Source organism: Calonectris borealis, chromosome 30 (genome assembly GCF_964195595.1).
Source record: "Calonectris borealis chromosome 30, bCalBor7.hap1.2, whole genome shotgun sequence".
NCBI classification, from domain to species: Eukaryota; Metazoa; Chordata; class Aves; order Procellariiformes; family Procellariidae; genus Calonectris; species Calonectris borealis.
The window spans coordinates 204,512-218,701 of record NC_134341.1 but is presented as its reverse complement, the minus strand read 5'-3'; the positions used below and the strand labels follow the sequence as shown (position 1 = coordinate 218,701).

The window sequence follows — 14,190 nt, the reverse complement described above, 5'->3', positions numbered from 1 at the left end:
GCATGAAGGAGAACAGGCTGTGGATAAGTGTGCATCCAAGAGCGTGTGCCAGTTTGGATGTGCACGGGGCTTTGGTGGGCAGGGCTGCACCAGTGCTTGCAAACACCAAACCCTCTCCTGGGTCCCAGCACCGGAGGCGAGGAGGCCGTTGGGCTGCCCAGGCTGTGCAGCGAGAGGGGAGAGGGGCCAGCTCGGGGCTGGCCTCAGCCTGGAGAGCAGGCTGGAGAGGAGCCTGGAGAGCAGGCTGGGGTGGCGGGGGCTGGCGGAGCCTGGGTGGGCTGAGAGGGCAGCAGAGCTGTCTGTTGGCCATCTCTGCGGGGCTGTTGGAGCCACCGTGCTCAGTGTCCCCTCACCGGTGCAGGAAGCTCTACTGGACAGACGGGGACAACATCAGCGTGGCCAACATGGATGGCAGCAACCGCACTGTCCTCTTCACGAACCAGAAAGGACCTGTTGGTATGGACCCCCCATCCCCCCGGTACCACCCCGCCTTGCGGCACCTTTGCTGGCTCTAAAAGCCTCAAGCTTCCACTCTGGCAGCCCTGGCTCCCCGGGAGGCTGGCAGCTGGTTTGTGCTGGGTCACCCTGACCTCGCGTGCCCATTCTTTCCATCACCCCATCCGCTCTGCTGGTCCCATCCCGTCTCCCAGATGGTGATGGTCCCTGCGCCACCTGGACACTGACGGTCCCTTGCTTTCCAGGCCTGGCCATTGACTACCCGGAGAGCAAGCTGTACTGGATCAGCTCTGGCAATGGCACCATCAACAGATGCAACCTGGATGGCAGCAACCTGGAGGTGATCGAGTCCATGAAGAGTCAGCTGAGCAAGGCGACCGCCCTGGCCATCATGGGTGAGAGCTGGCAGGGTGATGGGGGTGGTTCGTGAAGCCCTTTCCCTTTCTCCTGGCCCTGCTTGTTGCCACCTCTAGCAGGGGGGGGGGGATGCTTCTCCACCAAAGGCTGAGCTCAAACCCCTTTTTTCAGGCCATCGCGTGTAAATCTGTGTGGAGCCACCGCTCTTTGCTGCTGGGGCGGGAGGGGATGGGGAAAGCTGCTGCATGTTCCTGCCTTCTCCTCCCAGGCGACAAGCTGTGGTGGGCTGACCAGGCCTCCGAGAGAATGGGCACCTGCAACAAGAAGGATGGGACGGAGGTGACAGTGCTGCGCAACAGCACCACGCTGGTGATGCACATGAAGGTGTACGACGAGAGCATCCAGCAAGGTGAACGCGTGGTCCCAGGGCAGAGACCCTGCAGGGCCGGGCAGCGGCTCGTGTGCTCTGTCGGGGTGCCAGTGGGGCCAGAGTCTGGCCCACGGTGGCCAGGCGGCCGGCTGACCCGTCCCTTCTTGCTGGCCCAAGCCTGGCCCCTGCCCTCGCGCCAGGTCCCTGCCGCGTCTCATGCGGCTGCCCCGAGCGGCGCTGGCCCCGGCTGCCTCGGCCTCTCCCCAGCTGCCCGCAGCCCCGGCGGGTGTACCCTGGCCCCCAGCTGCCCCTCACCCCCCTTCTTTCCACGGCAGCTGGAACCAACCCCTGCAGCCTAAATAACGGCGACTGCTCGCAGCTCTGTCTCCCCACTTCCGAGACCTCCCGGTCCTGCATGTGCACCGCGGGCTACAGCCTGAAGAGCGGGCAGCAGTCCTGCGAAGGTGAGCGTGCCTGTCCCCATCCCCTCGCCTGAACTACCCCCTCGGTGTAGAGAGACCCCGCGGCCTCCCCGGCCATGCCTGCTGCGTACTGCAGCTCCGCCTGTGCTGCATGGTGCTGCGCCGCTGAGCAAGGCGTGTGTGCGCGGGGGACTGGTAACCGCTCGCTCTGGCTGTGTGCGGCTCCTCCTGAGTGCCCTGTGCCTCCCTGCGCCCAGCAGCGCTGCAGAGGGATGCTGGGGACCAGCGGGATGCTGGGGGGGCGGGCGGGCTCGGGAGGGGCTGTGGGCTCGGGCCGCAGTGAGACCCTCGCGTGGGCTGTCCCTGCGAGGGGCTGGCAGCTATGAGTGCGGGCGGCGCGGGGGCACTGCCCGGGCACCGAGGGCTCTGGGTTTAGCGGGAGGAGGGAAGCCGGACAGCAGGATGGGCGCCCTCAAGGGAGAGGTGAAACCCTGCTGTCGGCAGCTTTGGGTCACTGACTTGTCGCAATCACCAGGAACGGGCTGGGCAGCCGGCCCAGAATTTGCTCTGCAGATCCCCAGTCTCTGCCCGGTTTGTCACCATCTCCCTCGGGAGGGAAGAGCCCCCCCACTCCCCGGTCACTGCCAGGGCCTCTCAAAGGCTGCTTGTGTGCAAAATGTTCTTGGTTTTTTTGGAGGGGGCTGGCAGAGCTGCTGCACCATCTGGGTCAGGGCAGGGACTGAATAACAAGTGCTGCCCTGACCCAGATGAGGCGCAGAGCTTTTGCCAGCGCTCAGGGGTGGAGGCGGCTCTGGAAAGAGGCCTCGCTCGTGCCTCCCCTGTGCCCTGGCGTGGGTCAGGACCCCTTGAACAGGCTACGCTGGGGCTTGCAGCCTCCAGGGAGGTCCAGGCAGGGCCCACCGGAACACAGCCCCTTCGCAGAGCCGAGCAGGGAAGGGCTTTGCGGCTGTTCCCCGGGTTCAGCCATCAGAAACTTCGTCCCTGACTATGTCCGTGCTCAGTTTAGAGTGGGTTGTTCCCTGCCCTCTTTCCACAAGGTTTGCCATTCCTTCCCCTGCCCAGTGTGGCGGTGAAAGCCATCCCATCCTGATCACGAAGGAGTTAATAGAATCATAGAATCATAGAATGGTTTGGGTTGGAAGGGACCTTAAAGATCACCTAGTTCCAACTCTGCTGCCACGGGCAGGGACACCTTCCACTAGACCAGGTTGCTCAAAGCCCCATCCAACCTGGCCTGGAATAATTCCAGGGATGGGGCATCCACAACTTCCCTGGGCAACCTGTCCCAGTGCCTCACCACCCTCAGTGAAGAATTTCTTCCTTATATCTAATCTAAATCTATCCTCTTTCAGTTTAAAGTCATTACCCCTTGTCCTATCACTACACGCCCTTATAAAAAGTCCCTCTCCAGCCTTCTTGTAGACCCCCTTTAATTATTGAAAGGCCACAGGGAGGTCTGCCCCGAGTCTTCTCTTCTCCGGGCTGAACAACCCCAACTCTCTCAGCCTTTCTTCATAGCAGAGGTGTTCCAGGCCTTGGATCATATTTTTGTGGCCCTCCTCTGGACCCACTCCAACAGGTCCATGTCTTTCTTGTACTGGGGACTCCAGAGCTGGAGGCAGTACTCCAGGTGGGGTCTCAACCAGAGCAGAGTAGAGGGGGAGAATCACCTCCCTCGACCTGCTGGCCACAATTCTTCTGATGCAGCCCAGTATATGGCTGGCTTTCTGGGCTGCGAGCGCACATTGCCGGCTCATGTTGAGCTTCTCATCAACCAACACCGCCAAGTCCTTCTCCTCAGGGCTGCTCTCAATCCATTCTCTGCCCAGCCTGTATTTGTGCTTGGGATTGCCCCAACCCATGCATAGGACCTTGCACTTGGCCTTGTTGAACTTCATGAGGTTCGCACGGGCCCACCGCTCAAGCCTGTCAAGGTCCCTCTGGATGGCATCCCTTCCCTCCAGCGTGTCGACCACACCACACAGTTTGGTGTTGTTGGCAAACTTGCTGAGGGTGCACTCAATCCCACTGTCCGACAAAGATGTTAAACAGCGCCGGTCCCGATAACGACCCCTGAGGAACGCTACTCGTCACTGGTCTCCACTTGGACATTGAGCCCTTGACTGCTTTGAGTGTGACCATCCAGCCGATTCCTTATCCACTGAGCGGTCCATCCGTCAAATCCATGTCTCTCCAATTTAGAGGGACAGTGTCAATGTCAAAAAGAGTTTTCTCTTCATGTTCATCCTGGTTAGTCCCTTCTCGGGCGGGGACCCAAGTGAAGCAGGGGCATCCCTCCCTCCTTGAGAAACCACAGTACTGCAAAGCTTTTGAAGCGTACCATGCACGTGCTGCCCATGCAAACACATCACCCCCCGACCACAGCACCGTGGGCGGGATCAGGCACTCAGTGTCCGGCAGGGCTGCCTCCCCCACCACCTCTCCAGCTGCCTGCGGAGCTGCTGCTTGCGCTGCCAGCCCACGTCTCACATGCATCAGTCTCGGAGTCAGCCGAGAGGTGGGCGTAGGGGCTGCCTGTGTGGGGATGCTTCAGGCAGCCGCACAGCCTGCCGGCAGGTCCAGCCAGCGCAGTTCAACCCTGCCTGTCCCTCTGCTGTCCTGGGCTGTCTGCCCGGGCCAGGGACTCGTGGTGCTGCTGTCATGGCAGGGTCGAGCCCTCCCACCAGCCCTGCCAGGCTTGTGCTCCTCCATGGAGCTGCTGTCGCAGTTTTCCGTGAGTTGTGGCTGGCTGTTGAAGGGACAGTGTGTGGTTTGTGGGACACGTCTGACTGTCACCGCATCTGTGTCACAGGTGTTGGCTCCTTCCTCCTGTATTCGGTCCACGAGGGGATCCGCGGCATTCCCCTGGACCCCAACGACAAGTCGGATGCTCTCGTGCCCGTGTCGGGGACCTCCCTGGCCGTGGGGATCGACTTCCACGCAGGTGACGCAGGGGCTGGGAGCAGGACAACAGGGCTGGGAGAGGTCAGGGAGGGGGAGCATGAGAGGGACCGTCACCAGACCCTCCTTTGGCAGTGCTCTGGCCTAGAACATCTCCCCTCGGCAGCTCCGGGTGAGGGAGGGTTTCGAGTCCCCATGCCGGGGCCTTGGGGTGTGGCTCAGCCCGGGTCTGTGCCACCCTTGGGGTGACGCAGAGGTGGTCACCGACACCTGCTCTCCTGCCTGGCTCCTTTCAGAGAATGACACCATTTACTGGGTGGACATGGGTCTGAGCACCATTAGCCGGGCCAAGCGGGACCAGACGTGGCGGGAGGATGTGGTCACCAATGGCATTGGCCGCGTGGAGGGCATCGCCGTGGACTGGATCGCTGGTGAGACGGGGCTCCGGAGCAGGGAGGAGCAGATGGGCAGTTGGGGAGTGGGGCTCGTGCGGGCGTTCACCGTTCCCTCTCTTGCAGGAAACATCTACTGGACAGACCAGGGCTTCGACGTCATCGAGGTGGCCAGGCTGAACGGGTCCTTCCGCTACGTGGTCATCTCGCAGGGGCTGGACAAGCCGCGGGCCATCACAGTCCATCCAGAGAAGGGGTGAGACACCACACAAAGCCATGCGGTGAGGGCCATCAGCTGGGGGGTGGGCACGTACCAGAGACACCGGCACCCTCCTCCTGCGGTTTGCACGCAGTGGAGAAGGATTCGTAGGTCTCCTGCCACACCAAGGGACAGGCCCCTGGTGTCCAAACCAGCTGGGTTTAACCGCCCTTCCACTGATGGGCTAAGCTTTCTGGGAGCTCCTCGTGGGTGCCAGCACCTCAGAAAATCCAAGTGGAGCCTCCCCAGACTGGCTCCAGCTTTGGAGAGAGTCATAGGGAGAGGAGAGTTGTTTGGATCCGGGGAAGGATGCAGAACAGCACCTTACATGCCTGGCACACGGGCTGGTTTCTGGGCTGCATCCAGCTGCAATGTAGCACTCCTTTCCCCAGCTGCAGCGTGGTAGGCAAGCAGGGTGGCCAGGAGGCTGGCAGATCACCAGGGGTCTGGACTGAGGCCCTGGTGTAGAGGGATGAGGGGGAGAGGCGTTTGTCCTCTGCTTCAATGGCTAAAAGGCCCAAGGATGCTGCTTCTGGCCAGCCCCATGGTCACGTCCCTGCTGTCCCCTGCAGGTATCTGTTCTGGACGGAGTGGGGGCAGTACCCCCGCATCGAACGGTCGCGCCTGGACGGGACTGAGCGGATGGTGCTGGTGAACGTCAGCATCAGTTGGCCCAATGGGATCTCCGTCGACTATGAGGTACAGCCACGGCTGGGAGGACGGTGCCGCCCTGGGGCCTGGCAGGGAGCGTGCTGGTCCCAGGGGTCCCTGCAGCCGTGCCCCTGCTGATGGGGCCTCTGGGGCCACGGCTGCCCTCCCCAGGGCCCTGGAGTCTCCTCTCCAGTGCAGGGAGCGTTGCCCAGGGTGGTCGTCTTCTGAACCCTGGGACCTTCTGCCGGACGTGGTGGGAGGTGCGCAGGGTGCCTTAGTGCCCGGTGTGCTGCTCCATGGCTAACTGCGTTGCTCTCTCATCACCTCAGGATGGGAAGCTTTACTGGTGCGATGCTCGGACAGACAAGATTGAACGAATCGATCTGGAGACAGGCGAAAACCGAGAGGTCGTCCTGTCCAGCAACAACATGGACATGTTCTCGGTGTCGGTCTTCGAGGAGTACATTTACTGGAGCGATAGGTACGGTGCCCGAGGGGTCCAGTGGTGCTGGGGGTGCCCTGGGCACCGGCTGTGTGAGAGGGTGGGGGGAGCTGGTGGGTGCTATAGAGAAGGTGGTGGAGCTGGGTCCTGCCGCAGGGTGCTGCTGGGGTGGGCCCTGCATCGGTTGCTCAGTCACTCTGTCCTTTCTTAGGACTCATGCGAATGGCTCCATCAAAAGAGGCAACAAGGACAACGCTACTGAGTCGGTGTCCCTGCGGACAGGGATCGGCGTGCAGCTCAAGGACATCAAAGTCTTCAACCGGGCCAGGCAGAAGGGTGCGTCCAGGAGCGGTCAGCCCCTCGTGCAGTGCTGCCGAGCGCTGCCGGCTGCCGGGCTGGGCTCCCACAGCAGGCAGATGCGGGGAGGGGCATGGAGACAAACGGGCCACTGTGTCCTCGTCAAAGAACTGTGTCGCGCTGTGGGCTGAGCCCATTTCTTCACCCGCTTCCTCTGGGAGCGGGGAGAGGTGAAAAGCGGCTGATCGGGAGCATCCTCCTACACAGAGCCTGCCTGGTCCCTTGAACAATCCCCCCTTTCCTCCACAGGCACCAACATCTGTGCCCAGAGCAACGGGGGCTGCCAGCAGCTCTGCCTGTTCCGGGGCAGCGGGCAGAGAACGTGCGCCTGTGCCCATGGCATGCTGTCGGAGGACGGGGTGAGCTGCCGGGACTACGACGGCTACCTGCTGTATTCGGAGCGCACCATCCTCAAGAGCATCCACCTGTCAGACGAGAACAACCTCAATGCGCCCATCAAGCCCTTCGAGGATGCGGAGCACATGAAGAACGTCATTGCCCTGGCCTTCGACTACCGCTATGGCTCTAAGGGCAGCAACCGCATATTCTACAGTGACATCCACTTTGGCAACATCCAGCAGATCAACGACGATGGCACAGGGCGCAAGACCATTGTGGAGAGTGAGTGTCACAGGGCTCCCTCTGTGTGCATCTGCCCTCAGACCCCTCTCTGTTCTCCCCTGCCACCTCTTCCTGAACTCCCCCAAGGGCTTTTTTTCCTTTTCTCAGTTAACGTTTTCTGGTGTTTTCGAGAGGCATTTTGAGTGGTAGCTGTTAAGGGTTCAGCTGTGAGCTTTCTACCAGAGCCTCTGGAAGAGGCAGCAGCCTGTGGTAGAGGACGCAAGTGTCAGGAGCAGTCTGCAGAGCTTGTTCTGGCAAGGAGAGTGTATCACGAGGCTCAGGCGTGCACGTGGGTATGCATTGCTCTGGAAACAAGTCACTGCAGCAAACTTGGGATCTGCTCTGTGTTCGCATTTGACTTCCAAGACAGACCCGTTGAGCCTGAGCAAACCTTGCCACGCCTGGCCCTGTCTTCACCTCCAGCCCTCAGTTTGCACTTGGTTGGTTTCATTGGCTCCTACAGCAGTTGAAAAGACCACGTCCGTTGCTCTGCGTCACTAGGGAGCACCTCCAGCAAGGGTTATAGATGTGCTCGCTAATGAATGTGTTTACATTTGGCACTTGGGATAGCTGTTACCACTGAGATCAGGAGAGCAGGGCCCATCTCTCATAGCTGGTTCATTAAACCTTTTGCTGGTCATTAACGAGGGAGGAAGGATGGGTGTACAGTTCAAGTTCCTAGCCTGGGAGCTGGAGTTCCCAACCTGTCTCCCTGGTTGGCCACAAGTCTTCATCTTGTCACTTTGTGCCTCTGGGCCTCAGCTCTTCCCTGGCAGAGGGAGACCCTTCCCTTCCCAGTGCCGCTGCTATGGGGACAGGGGGACCCGAAGCAAGGCTCGGCCAGCGCCGGGGAGATGATCACAGCACGAGCTTGAAAGCCAAGTTCAAGTCCTCATTTCATCGTAGGTGAACATCACTCAGCCTTCCTGCAAGGAAGTGTTGTTACCTGGTTGGTAGCAGAGGTCTGCCCAGGAGGCCCCTAAAATCTCCTGGGGTCTCAGCTCACCCGTTAGCACAGACACCAGCCCAGCCCTGCTGAGTCCCCTCAGGTGCTGCCGCATTGGCGCCGTGTTCGCAAGCAGCCAGAGCCTCTCAGGGATTTTTTTGGGGTGTAATTAAAAGCAATAACTTCAGGCTGCCAAAGAAGCCGCGTCCAAGTGTCGCGGTCAGCACTGGCTCTGCAGAGTGAGCCGGGCGGCCTTGCAGGAGCATGGGCTGGATGCGACCCTTGCCTGTCCTCCCCTCCTGCAGACGTGGGCTCGGTGGAGGGGCTGGCGTACCACCGCGGCTGGGACACGCTGTACTGGACAAGCTACACCACCTCCACCATCACCCGCCACACCGTGGACCAGAGCCGCCTGGGGGCTTTCGAGAGGGAGACGGTGATCACCATGTCAGGGGACGATCACCCCCGGGCCTTTGTGCTGGACGAGTGCCAGAAGTGAGTGGCCGTCGGTGGTCCAGCCAGCCTGCCCGGGGGTCCACGTGGTCCCAGGGCCAGTGTCCAGGCGGACACCCCTCCACTGGGGAGGAAGCACTGGTTCCCAGCACAGAGAGTATTGGACCCCAGGGAGGAAAGGCCCTGTGCCCCCCCTCCCCACACGTCCTCCAGTGCCCCAAAGCAGAGACAGAAACCCCGTCCCATCCCCTCCTCTGGCCGGCTGGTACCATGGGGTGCCATGTTTCCCAGCTGGCTGCAGTGGCCTCAGTCACCCCCCTCCCACCCCTTTTTATGTGGGGACAAAGTCCCATCCATCCCAAAGTCCCTGGAAGGCCCACAGCAGCAGAGGGGTGGGCTGAGCCAACACGTACGTGGCGGAGAGCTGTGGTGGCAAAGGCGTTGCGTGTCTCTTCCCTTCCAGCCTGATGTTCTGGACCAACTGGAATGAGCAGCACCCCAGCATCATGCGTGCCACCCTCTCTGGTGCCAATGTCCTCATCATCATTGACCAGGACATACGGACCCCCAATGGGCTGGCCATTGACCACAAGGCCGAGAAGATCTACTTCTCTGATGCCACACTGGACAAAATTGAACGCTGTGAATATGATGGCTCCCACCGCCACGTGAGTCCAGACCTGGCCCCGGAGGCAGAGATGGGGGAGGAGAGTGGCAAGTGTCGAAACTGGGACTGGCACGTTGTCAGAGGAAAGCAGAGCTGTTCCTGGGGCACGAGGGAAGTCGGGCCTTCCCCTGGGGCAGACACGCTGGGATGGGCTGCGTTTGGGGTGGTGCTGGGGGCTGCGTCCCACAGCCAGGTTCCCTCGTGCTCACGGTTTGCCGATGTCCGGCAGGTGATCCTGAAATCGGAGCCTGTGCACCCCTTTGGCCTGGCTGTCTACGGTGATTACATCTTCTGGACGGACTGGGTGCGCAGGGCTGTGCAACGAGCCAACAAGTATGTGGGCATCGACATGAAGCTTCTGCGTGTTGACATCCCCCAGCAGCCCATGGGCATCATTGCCGTGGCCAACGACACCGACAGCTGTAAGGACGCCCCACGCCCCACCTGACACCCACAGCCTCACCACTGTGGGCCTCGGCTCCCCCGCCTCCGCCAGACCTCTGCCCCCTCTCTCAGGTGGCTCAGCCCCCTGCCAGGCAGCGCTGCTCTTCCCCCCGTCTGCAGGCCAGGGGAAGGGGGAACCCATCCCACCGTCCTTCCTGGCCCGTCATCGCCCCTTTGGGACCCTCGCGCCAAGGCCTGTCCATCTCCAGACCCTGTGCAGGCTGAAGAGAAAGAGAATTTGCCCCATTTGTGCTCTTCCCAGGGCATCCTCCTTGCAAGATCTGGGGAGGCTGGATGCCCCCAACCCCATGCATTCCCCATAGCCCCACCTGAAGAGCTTGGGGAGGTACCCCTGCTTTTCCTCTCCCCAGCAGGGAGGACAAGGGGAAGGGACTGCTGAGACTGTCCCTGGTGTGACTGCTCTCCGTCTCTCCTAGGTGAGCTGTCCCCGTGCAGAGTGAACAACGGTGGCTGTCAGGATCTCTGCCTGCTCACGCCCAAAGGACACGTCAACTGCTCCTGCCGCGGCGAGCGCGTCCTGCAGGAGGATTTCACCTGCAAAGGTGGAGGGGAGGTGGAAGCGGGAGCTGATGGGGATGGGAAGGGGAGGAGGAGAGGCCGGTCTCAGCCTGGTGGAGCTGACGTTCCCCGCGCCCTCCCCAGCCCTGAATTCCACCTGCAACGTGCACGATGAGTTTGAGTGTGGGAACGGCGACTGCATTGACTTCAGCCGGACCTGCGACGGCGTGGTCCACTGCAAGGACAAGTCGGATGAGAAGCAGTCCTACTGCAGTAAGGTTCCTCCTCTTGCTGCTTTGCTCAAATACACACACACACCCCCTGGCACGTGCAGGCACCCTGCTCAAGCTGTCAGCTCTGCTTGGCAAAGGGAGCCAGGACTCCTGGGCGTCTTCTTGTGTCCCTCAAGTGCTCGCAGTCCCTCTTGCCCTCCCAGAGATGGGCCCAGCCAGGCCAGGCTTTAAGGGCTCCAGACCTTTTCCAGTTTTGCGGGGCAGGCTGGAGAATGGGACACCTCGAGCCAACCCAGTGGGGGCTGCAGCACCCTCCCTCTAACAGCAACCCTCGCTCCTCAGCCAGGAGGGGTCTCTGCTGGGCAAAGGCCAAGCTTAACCCTGCGCCGTTGCCAGCATAGCACGAGGGAGCCTGTTTCCTAATCCTGCCTGTGTAGTTTCTTCCCCTGCTGAAGGGTCCCTAAGGAGCTGAGACACCCGGGGGTGCCAGCCCTCCCCTCGTGCTCACCTCCTCCTCCCCCCTTGCAGGCAGCCGCAAGTGCAAGAAGGGTTACCTGCACTGCATGAACGGGCGCTGCATTGCCAGCCGCTACTGGTGCAATGGCGTGGATGACTGCGGGGACAACTCGGATGAAGTGCCGTGTAACAGTAAGCAGGCTGGCTGGCTCCCAGCCAGCCCTTGCCAGGGCTCAGTCAGCTGGCTGGGACAGGGACAGAGGCTTCGGGAAAGAATTACCTTCAGCTTGACAGGATCAGAGCGGAGCCAGGGCTTAACGGAGAGTCAAGGTCTAAATCCTGCTCATGCTGCTTGTGCCACAGACCACTTTGTAAAGCTCACTCCCTTACATCTGGGAGGAAGAACTCCCGAGCACGGCCCTACAGCCCCCAGAGCCTCCCGAGAACAGCGGTTTGACACCCAGGAGGAACACAAGGCAATGGCGAGGCACAATGTCGCTGCTCCTCATGGCTCCTATGCTCCTGAGAAAAGGGCACCCGAGCATCCCCAAGGGCAGCATCCCCTCAGAGCTGCAGGGCTGCAGGAGCCTCTCTGTTTGATTCAGAACCGATGGGGAAGGTCAGGAGCTTCCCTGAGCCCATCCAGGGCTGCTAGCGACAGGGCAGCTCGGGAGACGAGCTCAGGCTGCCAGGCAGAGCGCGTGAGCCAGAGAGGCACCAGGTCTCAGCCGGGAGGGGACCAGAGCTGGGAGTGCAGGATCAGGCGGTCCGTAGCTGTGCTGGGCAGCGGGTGTATGTGCGCGAGCAGAGACACGGGGGGGCTGTACATGCTGGGTCCCCCAGCCCAGCCTCACGCATGGCGGGGGCTTCCCCCTTGCAGAAACCAGCTGCGCTGCTACTGAGTTTCGCTGCCGAGATGGGAGCTGCATTGGGAATTCGAGCCGCTGTAACCAGTTCGTTGATTGTGAGGATGCTTCGGATGAAATGAACTGCAGTGAGTGCCCCAGCTGCTGTCCCGTGTTCCCTGCTGCCTCCCCAGCTCTGCCCTGCTGTAGCTCTGGACATGCTCCTGCCCTCTGCACCTGCGGGCAGGGGCCCGGGTCCCTGCACCTCGTTTCAGTCTTTGAGACTTGGGAATCAGGGAGGGAGAAGGGCCCTGGCTCCCATCCCGGCAGCAGAGGCCAGCCCAGGTTAGCCCACTGGCTGGAAGCAGCCCCAACCCATCACTGCAGCCCCTCGTGCCAAGCTTGGCACCTCACCACCCGACAGCCCGTCAGAAGCGCTTAACGTGGTCCCAGCAGCTCGGGGCACACGTGGGGCAGAGTCAGCTCGGTGCTGCTCTGGGGAGGGGAGGGCTGTCAGCAGCAGGGCGAGGGCTCGTGCTGCGCAGTGGGAGCTGGACTGAAGGGCTGTGCCGCCAACGAGCAGCACCCATCACCCGGGGTTCCTGGTGTGGTTCCTTGTAGCCGCCACCGACTGCAGCAGCTATTTCAAGCTGGGGGTGAAGGGTACCACGTTCCAGAAGTGCGAACACACCTCTCTGTGCTATGCTCCGAGCTGGGTGTGTGACGGGGCGAATGATTGCGGAGACTACTCAGATGAGCGCAACTGCCCAGGTGAGAGCGGGGAGAGGAAAGCTGGCTCGGGCCTAGGAGAGCAGGGGCATCACACCGACCCTCTGGCTGGGTGCTCCCCTTTGGGTCTGTTTGGGCGGTGGATGCTTTGTTTGCACACTGGGAGCATCGTCCTTTGCCTGTGCAGCTCCTGCACGCTGATCAATGCGGGATCACAGAGGGCTTTTGGGGAGGAATCCTTCGCAGTCGGGTGGTTCTGGGTTGGGCACATCCGCACCACCACCCTTACTGACGTTTCCTTCACAAACCAGGCGGGAGGAAACCCAAGTGTCCAGCCAATTACTTCGCCTGCCCAAGCGGGAGGTGCATCCCCATGACTTGGACCTGCGACAAAGAGGATGACTGCGAGAACGGAGAAGACGAGACTCACTGCAGTGAGCGGCAGGGTGGGGAGAGCAAGGGACTCCGGGGTGATAGCACAGGGTGGCGAGCGCAAGCGTGCTGGAGGGGAGGCAGGACCCTCTCCTATCTCTGACATCCCTTTGCCGAGGATCAGACTCCAGATTCTTTGCCCTCTGTGGTCTTATTCCACAAGCTTGGGCTTTTAACTGTGACCAATACAAATGTCCTTGAGTGTTTGTTTGCTCAGCACATGCACGAGCATCCACGGTCATTTTGAGGATGGCCAGTTACAGCTCACTTGAGTTATGTTTTTAGTTCCAACCTCCCTGAACAAACCCCAAACAGTGCTCAGGAACTGGGGAACCTCCCCAGCTCCAGAGTGGGGAATCCCACACCAGTCCTACAGCTGCAGTGCCGTCAGCGTGGCATGGGGGCACTGCCAGGTCTGGGCGAACAGTAGCCCCAGCACCACCCTGGGCTCCAGCTCTGGAGCCCAAGTGGCCCAGCCTGGCTGTGCTCTGCTGCCGTGTCCTTCCCTCCACATTGTCCCAGCTCTGACCCCTCCTCTCCTCTCCTCCCCTCCCAGACAAGTTCTGCTACCCCGTGCAGTTTGAGTGCAACAACCACCGCTGCATCTCCAAGCTCTGGGTGTGTGACGGGGCAGATGACTGTGGGGATGGCTCTGATGAGGACAGCCGCTGCCGTGAGTCTGCTCCAGCCCCTGCTCTGACCTCTCTCCGTCCCTGCGGGTGTTGCTGCTCCATCTCTGTGTCTTCCTGCCTCTGCCCATCCCTTCTCCCACCCTTGCTTTCCTGTGCTGTGGTCCTCACTGCTCTCCTGGGTTCTGTTTCTTGGGGTCCCCCTGAGACGTGGGGGCAGGTAGCCTGAGTGCCGGTTCTCCAGCGGTGGGGGTGACTGGCCTCCTTCCTGCTTCTCCCTTCCCCAGGGCTGACCACCTGCAGTACAGGATCCTTCCAGTGCCCAGGCACCTACGTGTGCGTGCCAGAGCGCTGGCTCTGCGACGGAGACAAGGACTGTGCGGACGGAGCTGACGAGACCCTCGCTGCTGGCTGCTGTGAGTCCCCAGAGGGGTGGGTGTGTGGTGGGGCCAGGGGCTGGAGAGGAGCCGAGTGTAGTGCAGGCAGAGCTGCCGGGGGGTAGCCCCACTCCCCAGGGGCCCTGTTGGTAGCAGACAGGATGCCTCGTCCTGGCCACTTCCCCGCCAGGCTTGCAGGAGGAAACGGCGG

General features: G+C 61.3%; 1 protein-coding gene across 1 annotated transcript in view; it reads left to right on the top strand.

The window, feature by feature from the left end:
- Positions 1-14,190, top strand: part of LRP1 (LDL receptor related protein 1) — a 93,342-nt gene that overhangs the window by 61,219 nt on the left and 17,933 nt on the right. The window contains exons 31-52 of the mRNA XM_075133929.1: positions 362-456; positions 702-851; positions 1,082-1,222; positions 1,519-1,647; positions 4,439-4,570; positions 4,824-4,958; positions 5,046-5,175; positions 5,751-5,877; positions 6,159-6,310; positions 6,483-6,607; positions 6,878-7,249; positions 8,501-8,690; positions 9,112-9,316; positions 9,545-9,737; positions 10,197-10,322; positions 10,423-10,551; positions 11,040-11,159; positions 11,848-11,961; positions 12,434-12,583; positions 12,853-12,987; positions 13,530-13,646; positions 13,890-14,018. Coding sequence (XP_074990030.1) covers positions 362-456; positions 702-851; positions 1,082-1,222; positions 1,519-1,647; positions 4,439-4,570; positions 4,824-4,958; positions 5,046-5,175; positions 5,751-5,877; positions 6,159-6,310; positions 6,483-6,607; positions 6,878-7,249; positions 8,501-8,690; positions 9,112-9,316; positions 9,545-9,737; positions 10,197-10,322; positions 10,423-10,551; positions 11,040-11,159; positions 11,848-11,961; positions 12,434-12,583; positions 12,853-12,987; positions 13,530-13,646; positions 13,890-14,018 — 3,296 coding nt within the window. The remainder of the gene's footprint in view (positions 1-361; positions 457-701; positions 852-1,081; positions 1,223-1,518; positions 1,648-4,438; positions 4,571-4,823; positions 4,959-5,045; positions 5,176-5,750; positions 5,878-6,158; positions 6,311-6,482; positions 6,608-6,877; positions 7,250-8,500; positions 8,691-9,111; positions 9,317-9,544; positions 9,738-10,196; positions 10,323-10,422; positions 10,552-11,039; positions 11,160-11,847; positions 11,962-12,433; positions 12,584-12,852; positions 12,988-13,529; positions 13,647-13,889; positions 14,019-14,190) is intronic.